Source organism: Oncorhynchus masou, chromosome 28 (assembly GCF_036934945.1).
Source record: "Oncorhynchus masou masou isolate Uvic2021 chromosome 28, UVic_Omas_1.1, whole genome shotgun sequence".
In the NCBI taxonomy this organism is placed as follows: domain Eukaryota; kingdom Metazoa; phylum Chordata; class Actinopteri; order Salmoniformes; family Salmonidae; genus Oncorhynchus; species Oncorhynchus masou.
Window position 1 is genome coordinate 20,962,792 of NC_088239.1, and position 21,739 is coordinate 20,984,530.

General features: G+C 42.4%; 2 protein-coding genes across 6 annotated transcripts; both read right to left on the reverse strand.

Moving 5' to 3' along the window:
* Window positions 1-48: 48 nt before the first annotated feature.
* Window positions 49-17,232, reverse strand: dcaf11 (ddb1 and cul4 associated factor 11). 4 transcript variants are annotated; one of them, XM_064941549.1, is made up of 15 exons: window positions 17,077-17,232; window positions 14,997-15,219; window positions 14,555-14,682; window positions 14,188-14,306; window positions 14,035-14,099; window positions 13,723-13,823; window positions 13,397-13,543; window positions 12,980-13,034; window positions 12,400-12,468; window positions 12,209-12,266; window positions 11,769-11,954; window positions 8,378-8,531; window positions 1,804-1,956; window positions 1,527-1,633; window positions 49-1,304 (listed from the first exon to the last, which is right to left on the reverse strand). In XM_064941549.1, exons 2-15 carry the CDS (start codon window positions 15,206-15,208, stop codon window positions 1,233-1,235), a joined length of 1,626 nt encoding a protein of 541 aa, XP_064797621.1. In that variant the 5' UTR covers window positions 15,209-15,219; window positions 17,077-17,232; the 3' UTR covers window positions 49-1,232. The 4 variants fall into 4 exon arrangements, with proteins under 4 accessions (XP_064797621.1, XP_064797620.1, XP_064797623.1 ...); XM_064941548.1 differs by having other exon boundaries at window positions 14,997-15,244; XM_064941551.1 differs by lacking the exon at window positions 17,077-17,232 and adding an exon at window positions 16,785-17,066.
* A 2,278-nt stretch (window positions 17,233-19,510) lies between these two features.
* On the reverse strand, window positions 19,511-21,699 carry thtpa (thiamine triphosphatase). Of its 2 annotated transcripts, XM_064941554.1 has the most exons (5): window positions 21,592-21,699; window positions 21,307-21,382; window positions 20,678-20,917; window positions 20,363-20,542; window positions 19,511-19,735 (listed from the first exon to the last, which is right to left on the reverse strand). In XM_064941554.1, exons 1-5 carry the CDS (start codon window positions 21,595-21,597, stop codon window positions 19,635-19,637), a joined length of 603 nt encoding a protein of 200 aa, XP_064797626.1. In that variant the 5' UTR covers window positions 21,598-21,699; the 3' UTR covers window positions 19,511-19,634. The 2 variants fall into 2 exon arrangements, with proteins under 2 accessions (XP_064797626.1, XP_064797625.1); XM_064941553.1 differs by having other exon boundaries at window positions 20,363-20,917.
* Window positions 21,700-21,739: the final 40 nt, after the last annotated feature.

Here is a 21,739-nt window from a genome sequence, read left to right on the forward strand (position 1 = left end):
CAACTGTATTTGGCAGGTTATGTACTTCTACAAAATAACTCTGGTAAATATGTTCAAATAAATGTTTTATTGATATTGTAAAACAATTGAGATTGGAACTTGAACATCGATATAAACACACAGTCAAACAACATACACACATTAATGTGTGTGTACCTACTGGGCAGATGTCTAGTTAACGTCTAGTTTTGATTTACAATTGGTTGAGTTGTCAGCAAATGTGAATTCAACGTGAAATCAACAAAGCATTTCATCATCGGATTTAGGTTAAAAGTTTGGTGAAAACAATATTAAATTCCCTTAGGTTGATGACTTTTTGTAAATCCAATCAGTTTTCCATGTCGATTCAACTCCACATAAATTGCTTTAACGTGGAAACAACGTTGATTCAACCAGTTTTTGCCCAGTGGGTATCCACACGTGCACACACACATCTCCCAACCCTTCACTGTGTCTTAAACCCCAACATACATTATTCACACATTCAAATATTTGAATTGGAATTGTTGGACTCCAAAATAAGTTATTCTTACCCATGGACATTAATACCATTAAAGTATTATATCTTATACAGAATTGTCACAAGTCTTTGTGGCTGTTCACAATTCGCCTGTAATTTATAACATTGTTTTTGTATACATTATTTGGGTGATGCTTTTTACTCAAAGCAACAAAAACATACTGTTGTTAAGAGGCTTGTTGGGGGCTCGCGGAGCAAGCATTTAGTTAGCTTTGAGCTTTAATAGGTTCTGCATAAAAGACTCCAGCCCAACTTAGAAAAGGCTGCAGTCTTCTTTAGCCTCTACTAGCATGAGGAGAGACATCAACTCTTCTTAACTGTCCTGGTCTTAAAGTTAGATAGCATGGTTCCGTCTGCACTGTTGGTGGAAGGACTAGTGCTGTGTAGGAATACCACCACCTGTCAGAAGACAATGCCTCAACTGTCTTGCTAAAAATGTTGCCGTTCTCTGCAGATTGGCGAATACGGGGGTAATAATGGCTTCTGCACCAACACAGAGAAGTAAGAAGGTAGAATTGGGAGATTAACACTTCACAATCACACTATAATTATTGTTATCCAGCATTGAATCAATGAGATTTCACGGTTCGCTCTGAGCTTGTTGTTTCGCTCTCTCCCTCTGTTGTGGTTCCACCTCTCCCCAGAGTGATGTCACTGACTGACACGGTCAGGCTATCCCATACCTATGACATCATCACTTCCAGTCCTTCTTTCAGTCCCTCTCCCTCTCCTCATCCAGTGGGTGTGTCTGCCTGTGCTCCCAAACACGCACTGCTCCGTCCCACTGTGAAAAAAAAAATAAAGATTGAGGGAGAGAAAGAGAAAAATAATGAGTGAAGTGGGAATTAGAGGGAGGAAAAGGAACAATATGTTAAATAACAGGAAAGATAAGAGAACTTACAAGCACATTGATTTAATGAGATAGGTATTCTGAATGGTCTAAATTAACTTCCTGAATTGAAGCCATACCCTCAGTAAAGTGGAGCTGAGCCAGCTAGAGACTTACGGAGCTGCTGATTATGTTGTCCTGGTAGGGATGCCAGCTGACGTCCCTCACACACGCGTCATGCTCAGAGAGTCTGGTCACCACACTGCCCGTCAGCACGTCATAGACTGGACACACACAGAGTCCGTTATACCCCTTTACAATGCTTTTGACTCCCATTTCTCTCTCCCACAGACACAGACCAACATACGTACACACTTTGCATTCTACATAAACAGAATCAAACTATATTTCTCTCAACACACAAACACATCCACACCCAGGCATAGTGACCCACCGATGATCTTCCCAGTAGAGCAGCCGGTGTAGATGAACCTCTGTCCGGTGGTGAACTCCGGGGAAAAACGGCAGCGTATGAGTGTGTGCAGAACGCCGTGACCCCTGTAGGTCATCACCGAGGTGTCGCCGGTCAGCTTGTGTCTCTTCAGGGCTGGGAGGACAGGCGAAAAGAAGAACAGCAGGCAAACGACAGGTCAGTCAACACCGCCTACTATTTACACAGTCAAATACAGCTGCCTTATGGCCAAAGATTTACAATAGGACATGTAGTAGAGGATAAATGCTCAAAAGATACTGTAGGCAATGTTCCCTCGGCACTGAGCAGATTTTCAGGTCTTCCAGCGCGTGTTTACTGTGAACACTGAGGCTGTACCTGCTATAAGTCACTGTTAACAGTGGCCACGTGGGCTAATGTGGCTATTTGATCATAATGTAGGCCTACCAGAGTGGACTACCATCAAAAACAATGGAGAAAATGCATCCCATAACATTTTTTTCTCTAAATCTTTTGGGGAATTTTACCCCGTTTTTTGTGGTATCCATGACTATTGTTTAGTAGCTAATTGTTTTGTAGCTAATTATGTTTCGGGATGTTGCATTGGAAATAACTAATATTGCGTTGATTCGATCACAATTTCCACAGCAAAGGGAAACGTTGATAGTGTTAACAGGGAAAACTCTAGAACAGTGGTCACCAACCTTTTGAGTCAATATCAAAATGCAAGCCAAGATCAACCGCTCAGATTTGATTTAAAAAACATAAGCCAATTCAAAATTTTCCAATTAAAATAAAAATGAAAAGTACTGTAGCAATGAGATTTGTGCAGTAAGCTATTGGCCTAATACATTATCACCGCATATTAGCTTTGCTTGAATTGCCCTGCCAATGCATTGATGTTTGTACCATTATATTTAAACATTTATGGTAGGCTATATGATCACACCGGTAATCGATCTGTTGTTGTATTACTTATGAGGCACATCTGAGTGAGCATACATTTAAATAATTTGCTTTTTATTTTTCTGGGCTGATGGTGCCTGCATCTGATGGTCAGTATCAGCGGAGGGAGAGCAGAAATCTGAGGGTCCGCCTCTCAACATCCCTTCACTCTCCAGCTGAAGGCGCAACACGAGTCGCACTGCATTATTCCTGCCTCATGCACAAATTCATGTTGTTACTCCTATGAACAGAACGTGAAATATTCCTTGATATTAAAAAATATCCTCGCCACTAATAACGCAAGCCTATAGATGCACTTCCCTACTAATTAATTACTGCTGCACTGCTTTTTTAAAGAAAGAAAGTGCATTTTATGGCTCATAAAAGTTTTGAATACAAAGTGCTGAGAGTGCTGAGTAAGAACTTATACATGAACTCACTCAAAAACAGCAGCTCTTTGCTGTATTTGTTGACAGTCTCTCTCTAGTCATGTTTTAAACATTTTTAAATCTCACAGCAACAACTTTGCTGTGGCTTTCTTTTATGCCCGCTACGTTTCTGCAGACAATCTGAGCAATCGACTACGATAGTGATCTACCGGTTAGTGACCACTGCTCTAGAGAATTGAGTGAAGTTCAAATTCTGTCTGTCCGTGGGCTGATATTTCTGCACGGTTGTCCCGGGGCTACTGCGCACGCTCGCAACTTAGAGGGAATATTGACTGTAGGTAGGGATGGGAGGGGTGTATACAGTAGAATATTGAGCCAAAACGCTGATATTATATTACAAGACTCCCTAAATTCTATCAGCATATCGATTGTGCTACCAGGGCGGGCAAATCCCTGGATCATTGTTATTCTAACTTCCGTGACGCCGTGAGGCCCTCCCCGCCCTCCTTTCGGAAAAGCTGACTACTACGACTCCATTTTGTTGCTCCCTGCCGAAAGACAGACTAAAACAGGAAGCTCCCGTGCTCAGGTCTGTTCAACGCTGGTCCGACCAATCTGATTCCACGCTTCAAGATTGCTTCGATCATGTGGACTGGGACATGTTCCGCATTGCGTCAACAACAACATTGACGAATACGCTGATTCGCTGAGCGAGTTCATTAGCAAGTGCATCAGCAATGTCGTACCCACAGCAACTATTAAAACATTCCCAAACCAGAAACCGTGGATTGATGGCATTGTTCGTGCGAAACTGAAAGCGCAAACCACTGCTTTTAATCAGGGCAAGGTGACCAGAAACATGACCAAATACAAACAGTGTAGCTATTCCCTCCACAAGGCAATCAAACAAGCTAAGCGTCAGTATAGAGACAAAGTACAGTCTCAATTCAACGGCTCAGACACAATAGGTATGTGGCAGGGTCTACAGTCAATCACGGATTACAAAAAGAAAATCAGCCTCGTCGCGGACCACGATGTCTTGCACCCAGACAGACTAAACTTCTTTGCTCGCTTTGAGGACAATACAGTGCCACTGACACGGCCCGCTACCAAAACCTGCGGACTCTCCTTCACTGCAGCCGACGTGAGTAAAACATTTAAACGTGTTAACCCTCGCCAGGCTGCAGGTCCAGACGGCATCTCCAGCCGCATCCTTAGAGCATGCGCAGACTAGCTGGCTGGTGTGTTTATGGACATATTCAATCAATTCTTATCCCAGTCTGCTGTTCCCACATGCTTCAAGAGGGCCACCATTGTTATTGTTCCCAAGAAAGCTACGGTAACTGAGCTAAATAACTACCACCCCGTAGCACTTACTTCTGTCATCATGAAGTGCTTTGACAGACTAGTCAAGGACCATATCACCTCCACCCTACCTGACACCCTAGACCCACTCCAATTTGCTTACCGCCCCAATAGGTCCACAGACGACGCAATCGCAACCACACTGCCCTAACCCATCTGGACAAGAGGAATACCTGTGAGACTGCTGTTCATTGACTACAGCTTAGCATTTAACACCATAGTACCCTCCAAACTCATCATCAAGCTCAAGACCCTGGGTCTCGACCCCGCCCTGTGCAACTGGGTACTGGACTTCCTGACGGGCCACCCCCAAGTGGTGAGGGTAGGTAACAACATCTCCACCTCGCTGATCCTCAACACTGGGGACCCACAAGGGTGAGTTCTGAGCCCTCTCCTGTACTCCCTGTTCACCCACGACTGCGTGGCCATGCACGCCTCCAACTCAATCATCAAGTTTGCAGAAGACACTACAGTGGTAGGCTTGATTACCAACAACGACGAGACGGCCTACAGGGAGGAGGTGAGGGCCCTCAGAGTGTGATGTCAGGAAAATAACCTCACACAACGTCAATCAAAACAAAGGAGATGATTGTGGACTTCAGGAAACAGCAGAGGGAGCACCCCTCTATCCACATCGACGGGACAGTGGTGGAGAGGGTAGTAAGTTAAGTTCCTCAGCGTAGACATCACGGACAAACTGAATTGGTCTACCCACACAGACAGCGTGGTGAAGAAGGCGCAGCAGCGCCTCTTCAACCTCAGGAGGCTGAAGAAATTTGGCTTGTCACCAAAAGCACTCACAAACCTCTACAGATGCATAATCGAGAACATCACCACCTGGTATGGCAACTGCTCCGCCCACAACCGTAAGGCTCTCCAGAGGGTAGTGAGGTCTGCACAATTCATCACCGGGGGCAAACTACCTGCCCTCCAGGACACCTACACCACCCGATGTCACAGGAAGGCCATAAAAATCATCAAGAACAACAACCACACGAGCCACTGCCTGTTCACCCCGCTATCATCCAGAAGGCGAGGTCAGTACAGGTGCATCAAAGCAGGGACCGAGAGACTGAAAAACAGATTCTATCTGAAGGCCATCAGACTGTTAAACAGCCACCAGTAACATTGAGTGGCTGCTGCCAACATACTGACTCAACTCCAGCCACTTTAAAAATTGGAAAAATTGATGTAAAAAATATATCACTAGCCATTTTAAACAATGCAACTTCATATAATGTTTACATACCATACATTACTCATCTCATATGTTAACCCACTGTTCCTAGGCCGTCATTGCAAATAAGAATTTGTTCTTAACTGACTTGCCTAGTTAAATAAAGGTAAAATAAAAATATGTATATACTGTACTCTATACCATCCACTGCATCTTGCCTATGCCGTTCTATACCATCACTCATTCATATATTTTTTTAACGTACATATTCTTATCAATTCCTTTACACTTGTGTGTATAAGGTAGTTGTGAAATTGTTAGATTACTCGTTGGATATTACGGCATTGTCGGAACTAGAAGCCCTAGCATTTCGCTACACTCACATTAACATCTGCTAACCATGTGTATGTGACAAATACAATTTTATTTGATTTTGTCATTATGATACCGGAAATGGACGTGGCTTAAGGATTTCAGATTTACATTTTTTATTTTTTAAATGGTGAGTCGACATGTTGAGAATTTTTCCTCCCCAAAACATGTTGTTATGGCATTGTCTTGTCCTTCTGCAGCAGACATATAATGAGCTATATGTATGGAACATCGAATCGCAAAAAAAAAAAAAAAAAAATATATCACTGAATCAAATAGCAAAACATAAAATTGTGATACGTATAGAATCGCAATACACCTAAGTATCGTGATATCATATCGAGGGGTCCCTGGCAATTCCCTGCCCTAACTGTAGGTAGACCCATGTCATCAATACTTGATGCAGAAGTTATGAGATGTTCTGAAAGAAAGTGTTAAATCTCTAGACCAGTGATGGGAGCCCGGTTGCCAAACCTAGCCCGAAAGCTAACTTAGTCTACAAATCCTCTAAGAAATTTAGTAATAATGGTTGGATCGGCGTCCCGAGTGGTACAGCGGTCTAAGGCACTGCATCGAAGTGCTTAAGGCGTCACTACACACCCGGGTTCGATCCCAGGCTGTGTCGCAGCCAACCGGGAGACCCATGAGGTGGTGCACAATTAGCTCAGCGTCGTCTGGGTTAGGGGAGGGTTTGGCTGGCCGGGATGTCCTTGTCTCATCATGCTCTAGCGACTCCACGTGGCCGGCCCGGGCGCATGCATGATGACTTCGGTCACCAGCTGTACAGTGTTTCCGCCGACACATTGATGCGGCTGGCTTCCGGGATAAGCGAGCAGTGTATCAAGAGGCAGTGCGACTTGGCAGGGTCCTGTTTCGGAGGACGCATGGCTCTCAACCTTCGCCTCTCCCGAGTGCTTATGGGAGTTACAGCAATGGGACAAGACTAAAGTACCAATTGGATATCACGAAATTGGGACGAAAAAGGGGTAAAAAGTTAACTTTTTACCCCTTTTTCGTCCCAATTTCGTGATATCCAATTGGTACTTTAGTCAGAAGTGTACATACACCTTAGCCAAATAAAAGACCCATTTGTGACCAAGCTTTAACTTCCTGACTGATGTCTTGAGATGCTGCTTTAATATTTCAACATCCTTTTCCTCCCTCATGATGCCATCTATTTTGTGAAGTACTCCCACTCCTCCTGCAGCAAAGCACCCCCACAACATGAATCTGCCACCCCTGTGCTTCACGATTGGGATGGTGTTCTCCTCCCCCTTTTCCTCCAACCATAACGATGGTCATTATGGTCAAACAGTTCTATTTTTGTTTCGTCAGACCAGAGGACATTTCTCCAAAAGTACGATTTGTCCCCATGTGCCGTTGCAAAAAGGTAGTCTGGCTTTTTTATGGCGGTTTTGGAGCAGTGGCTTCTTCCGGTCTTTCAGGTTATGTCGATATAGGACTCATTTTACTGTGAATATAGATACTTTTCTACTGGTTTCCTCCAGAATCTTCACAAGGTCCTTTGCTGCTGTTCTGGGATTGATTTGCACTTCTCGCACCAAAGTACGTTAATCTCTAGGAGACAGAACACGTCTCCTTCTTGAGCAGTATGAAGGCTGCGTGGTCCCATGGTGTTTATACTTGAGTACTATTGTTTGTACAGATGAATGTGTTACCATCAGGCATTTGGAAATTGCTCCCAATGATGAACCAGACTTTCTGAGGTCTTGGCTGATTTCTTCTCATTTTCCCATTTCAAACATAGGAGGCACTGAGTTTGAAGGTAGGCCTTGAAATACATCCACAGGTACACCTCCAATTGACTCAAATTATGTCAATTAGCATATCCGAAGCTTCTAAAGCCATGACATCATTTTCTGGAATTTTCCAAGCTGTTTAAAGGCACAGTAAATTTAGTGGATGTAAACTTCTGACCCACAGCAATTGTGATACATTGAATTAGTGAAATAATCTGACTGTAAACAATTGTTGGAAAAATGACTTGTGTCATGCACAAAGAAGATGTCCTAACCGACTTGCCAAAACCATAGTTTGTTAACAAGACATTTGTGGAGTGTTTGAAAAAAATACTTTTAATGACTCCAAACTAAGTGTATGTAAACTTCAGACTTCAACTGTGTAATAAATAGAAAAAAATGGTTGGATAGATTTAACCATGTATACTTGCATAGTACCTTATGATTGAAGATTGCAATTGGAGTGGCCCACTTGCTAATCTAATGTGCAAGCTAGAAGAGGAACCAGTAATGTATAACAACTTTTTTTAGCCTCAAACGTCCCTAACCCCCTTCCCCAGGCCTCTCACCTCTCTGGGGCACCTGCTGCCAGCGGTAGTCCCAGTTCTGCTGGGTAACGGCCAGCCGTGAGGCCGCCAGGCCCTCCTTGGGGGAGAATTTCCTCACGTCCCACAGCTTGATGGACTGGTCCTTGGAGTTACTGATCAGATAACGTGCATCGCCCTGCCAGATGGAGAGGGCAGATTAATGATGGATGTACATCTTCCTGACAGAAATAGTTGTCCCTGCGGGTGATTTGTGCAGTCAACGGACACACAGAAGGTTACCACAGAATGAGGGTAAATATACATCCTTCCTCACTGATCGACACCCTTTCTGATTGGTGAAACAGCACTGCATAGCTTTGACCTGTTCAGATGAATATTTTTTTTACCATGTACAGTGCCTTCAGAAAGTATTCATACCCCTCAACTTATTCCAAATTTTGTTGTGTTACAGCCTGAAATCAAAATGGATTCAATAGTTTTTTCTCTCTCACCTATCTACACAAAATACCCCATAATGACGTGTTTTTAGAAATGTTTTTTTTTAAGTACAGAAATGTCTAATTTACACATACAGTACCAGTCAAAAGATGACATCTACTCATTCAAGGGTTTTTCTTAATTGTTCTACATTGTAGAATGACAGCTTTTCATTCTCTCAACCAGCTTCATGAGGAATGCTTTTCCAACCGTCTTGAAGAGTTCCCACACATGCTGAGCACTTGTTGGCTGCTTTTCCTTCACTCAGCGGGTCAACTCCTCCCATACCATCTCAATTGGTTGGAGGTCGGGTGATTGTGGAGGCCAGGTCATCTGATGCAACACTCCACTTTCCTAGCCCTTATACAGCCTGGAGGTGTGTTTTGGGTCACTGTCCTGTTGAAAAGCAAATGATCGTCCCACTAAGCACAAACCAGATGGGAGGTGTATCGCTGCAGAATGCTGTGGTAGCCATGCTGGTTAAGTGTGCCTTGAAATCTAAATATATCACAGACAGTGTCACCAGCAAAGCACCCCCACACCTCCTCCTTCATGCTTCACGGTGGGAACCACATGCAGGAATATCCGTTCACCTACTCTGTGTCTCACAAACACACAGCAGGTGGAACTCTGGGTCTTCCTTTCCTGTGGTGGTCCTCATGAGAGCCAGTTTCATCATAGCACTTGATGGTTTTTGCGACCGCACTTGAAGAAACTTTCAAAGTTCTTGAAATGTTCCGTATTGACTGACCTTCATGTCTTAAAGTAGTGGACTGTCGTTTCTCTTTTTTATTTAAGCTGTTCTTGCCATAATATGGACTTGGTATTTCACCAAATAGGGCTAACTTCTGTATACCACCCCTATCTTGTCACAACACAACTGACTGGCTCAAACACATTAAGAAGGAAAGAAATTCCACAAATGAACTTTTAACAAGGCACACCTGTTAATTGAAATGTATTCCAGTTGACTACCTCATGAAGCTGGTTGAGAGAATGCCAAGAGTGTACAAAAGCTGTCATCATGGCAACGGGTGGCTACTTTGACAAATCTCAAATATGATTTTTTTTTTTAGTTACTACATGATTCCATGTGTTATTTCATGTTTTTGATTTCTTCACTATTATTCTACAATGTAGAAAATAGTAAAAATCAAGAAAAACCCTGGAATGAGTAGATGTGTCCAAACTTTTGACTGGTACTGTAAGTATTCACACCCCTTTGCTATGACACTCCAAATTGAGCTCCGGTGCATCAAATTTCCTTTGATCATCGTTGAGGTGTCACTAAAACTTGATTGGAGTACACCTGCGGCCAATTCAATTGTTTGGACATGATTTAGAAATTAACAACTGTCTATATATATGGTCCCACAGTTGACAGTGCATGTCAGAGCAGAAACGATGAAGTCCAAGGAAATGTCCGTAGATCTCCTAGATAGAACTGTGAGGAGGCATATATCTGATTCAGATATGGTCCCATGTAGCTCAGTTGGTATGGTGCTTGCAACACCAAGGTTGTGGGCTCGATTCCCACAGGGGGACCAGTACAAAATAAAAAGTATAAAAATGAATACACTTGCTTGTCGCTGTGGATAAAAGCATCTGATAAATGACTCAAATGTAAATGTACAATTCAGAGGGGTTGGGTTAAATGCGGAAGACACATTTTGGTTGAGTACCTTCAGTTGTGCAACTGACTGGGTATCCCCTTATATCTTGTGAGGGTAAAAAACTATTTTTAGAGCATTGAAAGTTTCCAAGAGCACAGTGGTCTCCAATATTGGCCACCTGACCAAACTCTGCAACCGGGCAAGAAGAACCTTGGTCAGGGAGGTAACCAAGAACCCAATGACCACTCTGACTGAACTATAGAGTTCATTGGCTGAGATGGGAGAACCTGCCAGAAGGACAACAGTTTCTACAGCATGTCACCAATCTAGGCTTTATGGGAGAGTGGCCAGACAGAAGCCACTCCTGGGAAAAAGGTACAACGTCACACCTGGAGTTTGAAAAAAGCAATGTGAAAGACAGAGCATAAGGCAAAATATTCTGTGGTCTGATTAAAAAAATGTTAGTCTTTGGTCTGAACACATAGCGCTGTCTGGAGAAAACCAGGCACAGCTCATCACCCGTCTAACACTATCCCTACCGTGACGCCTGGTGGTGGCAGCATCATGCTATGGGGATGCTTTTCAGCAGCAGGGACTGAGTGATTGGTAAGGATAGAGGGAAAAATTAATGGAACCAAATACAGGCAAACCCTTGATGAGAACCTGCTTCAGAATGCAAACAGCCTTGGACTGGGGCAAAGATTTACATTCCAACAGGACAATGACCCCAAGCATACAGCCAAACCAACGCTGGAAAGGCTTCAGAACAAAATTGTTAAAGTCCTTGAGTGGCCCAGCCAAAGCCCAGACTTGAATCCCATTGACAATCTGTGAAAAGACTTGAAGATTGCTGTTCACTGCCAATCCCCATCTAACTTAACAGAGCTTTAGAAAATCTGCAAAGAAGAATGGGAGAAAATCCCAAATTCAGATTTGCAAAGCTGATACAGACACCAAAAACAATTCCAAGCTTTAATCGCTGCCAAAGATGCTTTTACAAAGTATTGAATCAGGGGTGTGAACATTTATGTAAATTTGATATTGCTGTAATTCATTTTCAATAAATTTAGAAAAACATGTTTTCACTTTCTCATTATGGGGTATTGTGTGTAGATGAGAAAAAGAAAGTAATCAGTGTAGAATTCAGGCTGTAACAACAAAATGTGGACTAAGTCAAGGGGTATGAATACTTTCTGTGGGCACTGTACGCACTCAAATAGTACTTTGATATGGATGATTACATACATTGTATCCTGATGTGTAGATAGATAGTGATTACAAATGCTGGACACACACACGCAGCTAGTGTTTTTTTCTATTACCTTGCTGTGTATGAAGGTGATGCCGTCTCTGTGTCCAGACAGCTGGCCCACGGGCTGGGGTCTGTCCTCCCGCAGCGTCCGCCTGTCCCACACCTTGCAGAGCGCGTCGTCGCTGCCCGAGAACAGCAGCTGGGACGAGCTGTCAGCAAAAGCCACCGCGTTCACGTCATCCTCGTGAGCGTCAATCTAAGGAGATGGGGAGGAGGGAAGAGGAGGGGGGAAGTGTGTAAAAGAGTGAGGAGGAAAGAGATAGCAGAGGTCAACACAGTGAGGAGGGTTGTGATATACACAGAGGGGTTCCAAGATAAGAGGGACGCTCTGTATCGTCAGCAAGGCAATAGTGTGAGGCTTGGTGGACAGACAGAGGGTGACCAGAGTGTGACTAAATACTTGCAGTGCAATGTCAACAGCAAATATGGTCTATAAGCACAGACACCTACCTTAAGGGTTCTCCTATTCTGTTCACGATCAAAGACGTAGAGGCAGCCATCATTTGCTCTGTGAAGAAAATAAAGCAACGAAGAGTGAGATATGCACTGTAGGCTATTAAACGTGTCCCTAACTAACTAAAAAAATATTAGAAAATGATCTGAAAATGTAAAATTGGGATGAAGAAATTGTGTGCACCAACCCTCCAAGGATCTCTTTTCCATCTGTGGAGGCAGCCAGAGAGAAGACACAGAACCTCCTCTCGTCTGGGCTAAGAGGGAAGAACAGAACATTAACCAGCCTCCTCCACTGAGACACATCTCCAATTATGGAACATCATCTACAATCCATGGAAATAATTGGCCTAAAATGGTGCTGCTCTCAAAAAGTTGAATCCTAGCTTCAGAGAAACACGCGTGTAACTCAAATTTCAGTGCAAGTGTAGACTTATGAGCCACCTGATCAGTGAGCCCCTTTTACACAAATTCATATAATTTAAGTAAACAAAAGCATTGAAGTTACAAAGAAGTTAGGATTTAGCCCAAACAGCAGGAAATAAGTGGGAAAATCACATAAATGGAGTCACTCAGCTTTTCATGCAATACATTATGAACTCATCTAACTTAAATGGTTCCTGTTGCTCCATTACAGTGGCACACACAATGAACAATAACCAGTTGAAATGATAGCTAGTTCCAAGGTCAGGCATCCTTGTGAATGAAGGTAGAACAGTTTATTACCTGATTGGTTAAGCTATAAGTACTATGAGGGGAACCACTAACTTGAGGTCCAGGGCGGTATGGGTTTCACTGTCTCCATCTACACTGCAGACATGAACTAGAGGGGTACAAGAGAGCACACATCAGTACAAAATACAACCCAGTGACATCATGACAAGAAGCCCAAAATAGATATATTCTGGTAAAGATCATGATGGCAAAAAAACATCCGTTTTAATGTTTAGAAATCATTTTTTTCAAAATTCGTTAGAGTTGAGTTCTTTTATATTAGATCGACATAGCTGTGATTATCGACTGCGCCTCGTCTCATGTTGGTTGAAGCGCCGTCCTTCCACCTCACTATCTTCAAATTAAGTTATAAATCCTACCCATTCCTTCATCTATGGTATGGTCAGGGTGAATAAAATAGCAGCACCCCCCAGTGTGGGTGGTATCTTCGCTCTGGTGGCCTAGCCTTACTGTAATCAGACCAGCTGGAGTAGAGCACGTTGTGGGAGTCGGGGGTGAAGCATACGTCCAGCACGCTCCAGCCCACGTCCCTGGCCTTCACAGTCTGCTTCAGGTTAAAGCGCCCGCTACTGGTGTCATACAAACGGATGTTCTGGTCTAGGAAAGCCAGGGAAGGATGCATGTTTTAGAAATCAGTGGTCACTACAAATAAAAATGTGAAATTGTTTTAATATCCATTTTGTAAATGTACATGTAAACACAGCAATGTGGTTAGGAACTAAAGGAATTTCAACCATCTCCCCAGTGTACTGTAATGGTTGTGTTCACGTCCTTACCTTGGCAGGCAGAAAGGAACATGTTGCCATCGTCACTGTACACACCACAGAACGCTTTCTGCTGGTATGTGTCCTTGTGTGTCACATGATTGGGCAGGAAACTGAGAAGTGTAAATGGAACACCAATGGATTTCAGCAACAACAGGCTCCTCATCTGTTAACATTCAGGTCAATGGTCCGATAAATAAGGCTTTATTCATTACAACTTTTAAGTGGAACAATTCATAACACATCCCCTTTCACTTGTTTCTGCAATGGGTTTATGGTGCTTAGTTTTAGTGTGTGGATGAGAGGCGTTTTGGTAATACTCACTGTGAGCGAATGCGACTACACTCTCCGTGAGAAAAACTGGAGCCTCGACATCGGCCTTGTTCCCTCTGAGAGAGTAACACAAATCAGAATCACCCTCTAGACCTGAGGAACACAGTAGACCCAACATGCTTGCCCAACAATACTTGCCCTCACCTCTGTTAGCATGTGGGTGAAGCTTTGCCTGCCTTTCAAGTCAGATGAGGCCGTGGTCAGGAGGATCTGAGTCCGGATTTCACTCCGGTCCAACTCCTGAGTGTCTGGCTGGGAGTCCACTGACAAGACACAGGAGCAGTGAGCAAGAGAACAGTGAGGCATGCAAGTAGGTGTACATGTGTAAACACACTTGTGTAACAAAAATGCCAATACTTTTTATTTTAACTGTGGTGTCAAGTACATTGGAATATCTATATGAATAGCACTATATCGGATTTTTGGTCATTTGTCTTCCATTGCTTGCACACAAATTAAAAAGTAGGATTAAATGTGACTAGTGCACTCAATGAAACCCAGCTTAATTTACCGGGAGGGTTGTAACGGTCTCCAAGACGCCCCTCCCAGGCCCCATCGCTGTCCTCGTCAGAGTCCGAATACGACTGGACAAGCTGCAGGCCTGTTGCTCCACTCCCATGGACCAGCCTCACCTGGCCCCTTCATGTACACACAAAGATGAGGAGGGGGATGGGGAACACTTGTGCTCATTGTCATGAACTAGGATGAGGCTACACATAGGACACAACTCCAGAGGAGAACGCACTCCATTCTGCATTGGCATGATTTCCTTATAAGCGCCATGATAAAAGAAAAACTAACGTTTTCCCCTCTGCTGAGAAGCAGTAATGTGAGCTTGTGTTGAGTATTTTTTTTTTACTTGGAGCAGAGTGAACTTCTTTAGTGCTAGGTCTACTCTTTGGCTACTGTACAGGCTATGGTCAGACTGTCTCCCAGTCCCAGCTTCAACTTACCTTCTCAATAGGTAAGCCAGCACTTGAGCTAAATCGACGTCCTCCTCTGCTGTTGACTGCCTGTCACCCTGCTGCCCCTCAGCTGATCTACGACTTCTACTGCTGTTACTGTTATTACTGCTGCTGCTCTGGTTGGATTCCGCTTCAGACTGGTCAGGGTTGCCGCTGGAGCCCCGACCGCCGGACATCCCAGAACTAGACTGAGAGCCCATATACCGAGAGCCTGCCAGGGAAGTCAATGATGTTGTCTATGAAAAGTGAATAATGATGACAAATGCTTTAAAGGCCCAGTGCAGTGAAAAACGTGATTTCCTGTGTTTTATATATATCTCCCACACTAAGACGAAATCGCTCCTTCATTGCATAGTTGCAAAAAATTCTGAGTGTATGGAATCCTTGTACTATACTTATTTTGTCACATAGTTTGATTAATTTCAGTTGATCTAACACTGAAATATCTTTTCCATAACCAAAAATATTGTTTTTTCATCTGTTTGAAGCTGGTGTACAAAACCGAAAATAAAAGATGCAAAAACTAAACTTAAGAACGGGAAGCATAGAAATAGCGTACATAGGACAGATCTAGCGCTTCTCAGACTTGCTTCCAGAATGACAGATCGAGCCTTCCGAGTTGCACAGTGGTCTAAGGCACAGTGCTAAAGTAGTTACTACAGATCCGGGTTTGATACCGGGCTGTGTCGTAGCCGGCCACAACCGGGAGACTCATGAGGCGGCACACAATTGGCCCAACGTCATCCGGGTTAGGGGAGGGTTGGCTGGCTGGGATGTCCTTGTCCCATCTCGCTTTAGCAACTCCTTGTAGCGGCCGGGCGCAACCACGCTGACTTCGGTCACCAGCTGTACAACGTTTCCTCCGACACTGGTGGGGCTAGCTTTCGGGTTAAGCGATCAGTGTGTTTCGGAGGGCGTATGGCTCTCGACCTTCGCCACTCCCGAGTCCATACGGGAGTTGCAGCGATGAGACAAGACTTTAACTACTACCAAATGGATACCACGAAATTGGGGTGAAAAAAAGGGGTAACAAAAAAAAAACTACCCCCCAGATATTTGAATGACAGATCTATAACACATTTCCATGTGAATTTGGTAGGGTCGCCAAAAAGTGACATATTACAGCTGTAAGCCTGGCGGCAAATAAAACATACTTTGCCATTCAGAGGGTGAACGGGCAAGACAAAAGATGTAAGTGCCTTTGAACGGTTTGTGTGTCAATAACTCCAACGCTGCGCGAAAAAAAAGCGGTGCAACTCAATACTAGGAAGTTGTTCCTAATGTTTTGTACACTCAGTGTATATGGCTCTGATACTTGCTAATTCCTTATAGAGGATGTCATCCTCCTACGGAGAATGAACTGGCTAATCAGCTGTCTACTCGCATACATATTTTTCCATTACATAAAACCACACCATTGGGTTACACCAACACCATTCCAACACAGAAAATTTGCTTATTAACATAGTTACTTAAAAAGGTACAATATGCAGAAATCGCACCGCAATTTGCTGTTTTTTTTATTCTAATAGTTAATCTAATTTCAGTTTGTGACAAAAAAAGTAACGTTGATGTCGACAAATATTGTCAAAACCGCTGTGAAATAGCTTTTCAATGTGAATTTGTTCGTGTCGCCCCAAAAAGTTACATATAGCTGCTTTAATTAACATTCTGGGGAAGGTAAACTATTTAACTCATGTTGTAATTAACTATAAGTAATATTTCATAACAATCTGGAAACACAGGATAGTTACTTTAAAATAAAAATCTGTTCACCTGTATGGGTGAGCTGCCTGACGTGTAAGAGATTGACCGTGTCTTCTTGACACAGACATACAACTACTATCAAAGACTTAGCTAGCTAAGAAAATGCAGTGGCAAAAATCATCAAGCGACTTGCTCTAACGTTCGTTACAAAAAACGAGCTAACCATCGCATGAATTGTCTGACGAGCTACCTAGTTAGCTAATACAGCTAGCCTAGCCTAAAGATACCTACACTGTTCTAAGTATAAGGTTACACGCGCTTGACAGTTATTTGTTGTAGTATATTAAGCTAAAAAACTTGCCAATTATGTTGTCACGAGTCCGTTTAAGAAAACGGTTTTTATCTGTGGATGATACGCCGTTTTCGCTGCCGATGTTTTCAAGATAAAACCAGACCGAAGTTGCGAAGTCCGTGATGCGCCATGTTGTTTACAACATAGAAACTCATTATTTTTTCTATGGTTTACAATACTGGAGCAAACTGCGCGAGAACCCCAGCCCTTTTGGTGTCACATGACCTATTCACGCGAGAACAAGCTACCAAGTCAGTCAATTTGTGCCAGTGCAAATTGACAGGACATGTTGAAACTTAGATGTGAAGACCTCAGAAAATTCACCTCATGCCTACAAAACTCTACACATGGATGGCATTCTCCACAGGAAAACTCTGAAATGAGGACATCCAAAAAACCGCAGGGATAGCAACACATTATAGAGATGACATAAGGTTTAGCACTTTACCTAGCACTTCCCCAAGCTAGCCTAATCTCATATGGCTGATATACATTTGTTTTTGTTAATATTTCTTAAAAATATATATTTTTAGTTTATTATAGATATACAGTTAATGTCAGAAGTTTACATACACCTTTGCCAAAAACATTTAAACTCAGTTTTTCACAATTCCTGACATTTAATCCTAGTAAAAAAATCCCTGTTTTAGGTCAGTTAGGATCACCACTTTATTTTAATAATGTGAAAAGTCAGAATAATAGGAGAGAGAATTATTCATTTCAGCTTTTATTTATTCCATCACATTCCCAGTAGGTCAGAAGTTTACATACACTCAATTAGTATTTGATAGCATTGCCTTTAAATTGTTTAACTTGGGTTAAATGTTTCAAGTAGCCTTCCACAATAGACTGGGTGAATTTTGGCATTCCTCCTGACAGAGCTGGTGTAACTGAGTCAGGTTTGTTGGCCTCCTTGCTCGCACACGTTTTTCAGTTCTGCCCACAAATCTTCTATAGGATTGAGGTCAGGGCTTTCTGATGGCCACGCCAATACCTTGACTTTGTTGTCCTTAAGCCATTTTCTCATTGTCCATTTGAAAGACCCATTTGTGACCAAGCTTTAACTTCCTGACTGATGTCTTGAGATGTTGATTCAATATTTCCACATAATGTTCCTGCCTCATGATGCCATTTATTTTGTGAAGTGCACCAGTCCCTCCTGCAGCAAAGCACCCCCACAACATGATGCTGCCACCCCTGTGCTTCACAGTTCGGATGGTGTTCTTCAGCTTGCAAGCCTTCCCCTTTTTCCTCCAAACATAACGATGGTCATTATGGCCAAACAGTTCTATTTTTGTTTCATCAGACATTTCTCCAAAATGTACGAGCTTTGTCCCCATGTGCAGTTGCAAACCGTAGCCTGGCTTTTTTTATGGCGGTTTTGGAGCAGTGGCTTCTTCCTTGCTGAGCGGCCTTTCAGGTTATGTCGATATAGGACTCTTTTTACTGTGGAAAAATATACTTTTGTACCTGTTTCCTCCAGCATCTTCACAAGGTCCTTTGCTGTTGTTCTGGGATTGATTTGCACTTTCCACACCAAAGTATGCATCTCCTTCCTGAGCGGTATGACGGCTGCGTGGTCCCATGGTGTTTACACTTGGGTACTATTGTTTGTACAGATGAATGTGGTGCCTTCGGGCATTTGGAAATTGCTCCCAAGGATGAACCAGACTTGTGGAGGTCTACAATTCTTTTTCTGGGGTCTTGGCTGATTTCTTTATTTTCCCATGATGTCAAGCAAAGAGGCACTGAGTTTGAAGGTAGGAAATGAAATACAGCTACACCTCCAAATGACTCAAATTATGTCAATTAGCCTATCAGAAGCTTCCAGAGCCATGACATAATTTTCTGGAATTTTCCAAGCTGTTTAAGGGCACAGTCAACTTAATGTATGTAAACGTCTGACCCACTGGAATTGTGATGCAGTGAACTGTAAGTCAAATAATTTGTCTGTAAACAATTGTTGGAAAAATTACTTGTGTGATGCACATTGAAGATGTCCTAACCGACCTACTTCAACTGTAGGTACACAACTATCTTAATGCATGATTGCACATGATCTTTAAAAAAAAAAGTTTTGTATTTCATTTGGCAAGGGATTATTATATACTATACTAACTCAATGGTATTAGTTGATTTGTTATTTCAAGGTCGGTAAGCAGGACAAGACCAACCACACCATGTGGAGATAAGAGGTTGGAAGACATTCCTATTCCCAATCATCCTATGTCTCCAGCAAAAGTGGATCCAAAACATGCTGAATGGCAGATGTCATTATCATTCAGTGACTCTGCAAGTGGACAGGGTGGTAGTTCATTATTCTTTAGAAGTGGTTGAATACCATGTACTGGGCCGATGACACCCAGACAGCATAGCAGGACATATGAGATTATGAAATTATGTCTTGTGATAGCAAAATCAAGGGCAACAATCATAATATATTTTCATTGTTTATTGTAATAACAAAGATAGACCATAATTTTTGTGTTAACCACTTGAATTAGATAAAGTTAAGGACATGCAGAATTTTCAATGACATTAGTCAGCTACCTTCCAGCTACTATTTCTTACAATATATATGCACTTAGTAATTTTGCATAGTGTTCTGGGCAGTATCTTTGCAGGTACACATCCATTTTTCCTTGAACCCTCTGATCGCCAGACAAACCTAAAGATGAGGGGGAGAGGGTGAAATAGGGAAAAATAAAGAAAATATTAAATATTTCTAAAATAAATATAACATAAATACAAAATTAACTGTAAAATGTGACATTACAGCACAGAATAAAGTTGTAATAACATGGTAATGATATGGTAACAAGTTATAGTTACTCACATTGAAACGTTATTTGCCCAGATACCCCGTAATTTCAGTATAATTATATTCTTATTTCAGGGTTACACCACATACTTTGTGCCATAGTATAGAGGGGTAACAATACAGATCCCTTTTTCCAACCATTTTCCTTATTAAACTCTTATTTCATCCTTAAAATCTTATAACAAACTATTACCCTTAAACATGAATGTAATTATACTGAAATTAACGGTTATGAATGTTTTATTGTGAGTATAAATAATTTGTTACATTACTATTACCATGTTATCACCATTTTATTCCATGATGTAACATAAAGTGCTACCAAATTATCTATAAGAAGACATTCGTACAATACATATATGCCATCAATCTGTATGATGCATGCTTTCTGGCAGAAACAAGCATTACCATGAAAATTAAAAGAGAAAGAATAATAAGTGCATAAATGACTGATACCCAGCATCCCCTGCTCACCCAGTCTTTGGGCAGTCTTTTCAATCTTCCTCAGTGCAGACTGAATGTCTTCTCCCTGTGGCACGAGAACCTCTATCTCCCCTACACAATAGCCAAAGTCGGCCTGGTCAAGGTCTACACGCACTCCACTTTCATCTCCTTCCCCCCCAAAAGTGAATGAACACCTCTGTGTTGTGAACTCTGCAAAGCAAACCAGATTCAGCTCCATTAGCCAGGACTCATTCCCTGTAGGGCAATTCTCTGCACCTTCAGTTTTGGGTGTGTCTTGATGGACCACTGGGTGCGTCTGGTTGGCAGTTTTTTGCTCCCCATTACCTTCTGTCATGAACTCTCTCACTTTCAACTGAATTTGAGACAGATTGGTTATCTCCTGATAGCGTGAACACAGTTCTGCCTTCTGAGGCTCCCCCACTATGTCTTCTGCCTTTGTAACTGTAGTGCATTTGAGTTCCCAACATCCCTGGCGACAACGCAACCACACATCTCTCAAGGTGAGAAGGAAGTCTGGGGTGTCAAAATACTTGTCTTGGAATTGTTTCTGACCAATACACACCGCTGGTGAGAGAAAAGTTGCAAGAAAGAGGGAAGGGTGCAGAGAAAATGTATTACATATCGTTTGAATGAATAGTTTTCACTGCTGAAAAGGATGCAATTTTGTTTTTAATTTCTAAGTATACTGAGAAATGATATCAAGTAAGTATTAGAAATAAAATCTGTCCTGATAAAACTAAATGAACAGTGTAGTCTACATTTGAGCTTTCTTTACCAACCTTCATCAGCAGCATTCCACTATAATTAATCTAGTAGTTAGCCCACATTATACATTAAAATGGTGCATATTGTAAGTAGCCCACATAAATCATATTTTTTGGTGTTTCTAATATAAAATCAAGAGTTATGGAGATGCCCTCTGGGCACAATGGTACAACTTGGAGGCTACACACCTCCTATCTCTTCCAATTGTTTCTGAATGTCAGCGTCACAGACAAATTTCCTCTCCACTTCCACACTCATTGTACTCTGTAATGACACAAATTTATCAGCATCAAAATGCTCACTGTGAAATAAATTGATCTAACAACTACACATGATAAATTCACATGATAAATCCCAATATTGGCCTTGCTGCCGTGTGGAAACGTCGCTACGATCTGTAATACAGAGCGCGTGCAGGAGTAACACTAGATTAGTACATTAGCGTTAAACATTTCATATAGGCTACACCTCACCTCCATTTAACGACCGCTATTACCGATTCAACAGTCTTGTAAAATAGGTTCAAGACTGTTGATTGAGCTTTCACTAAATCACTGACAGCCGCAAGTATTTTAGGCAGGCGCAGTGTGGACACCTAGGTGCTTACTGCATTCATGAGCA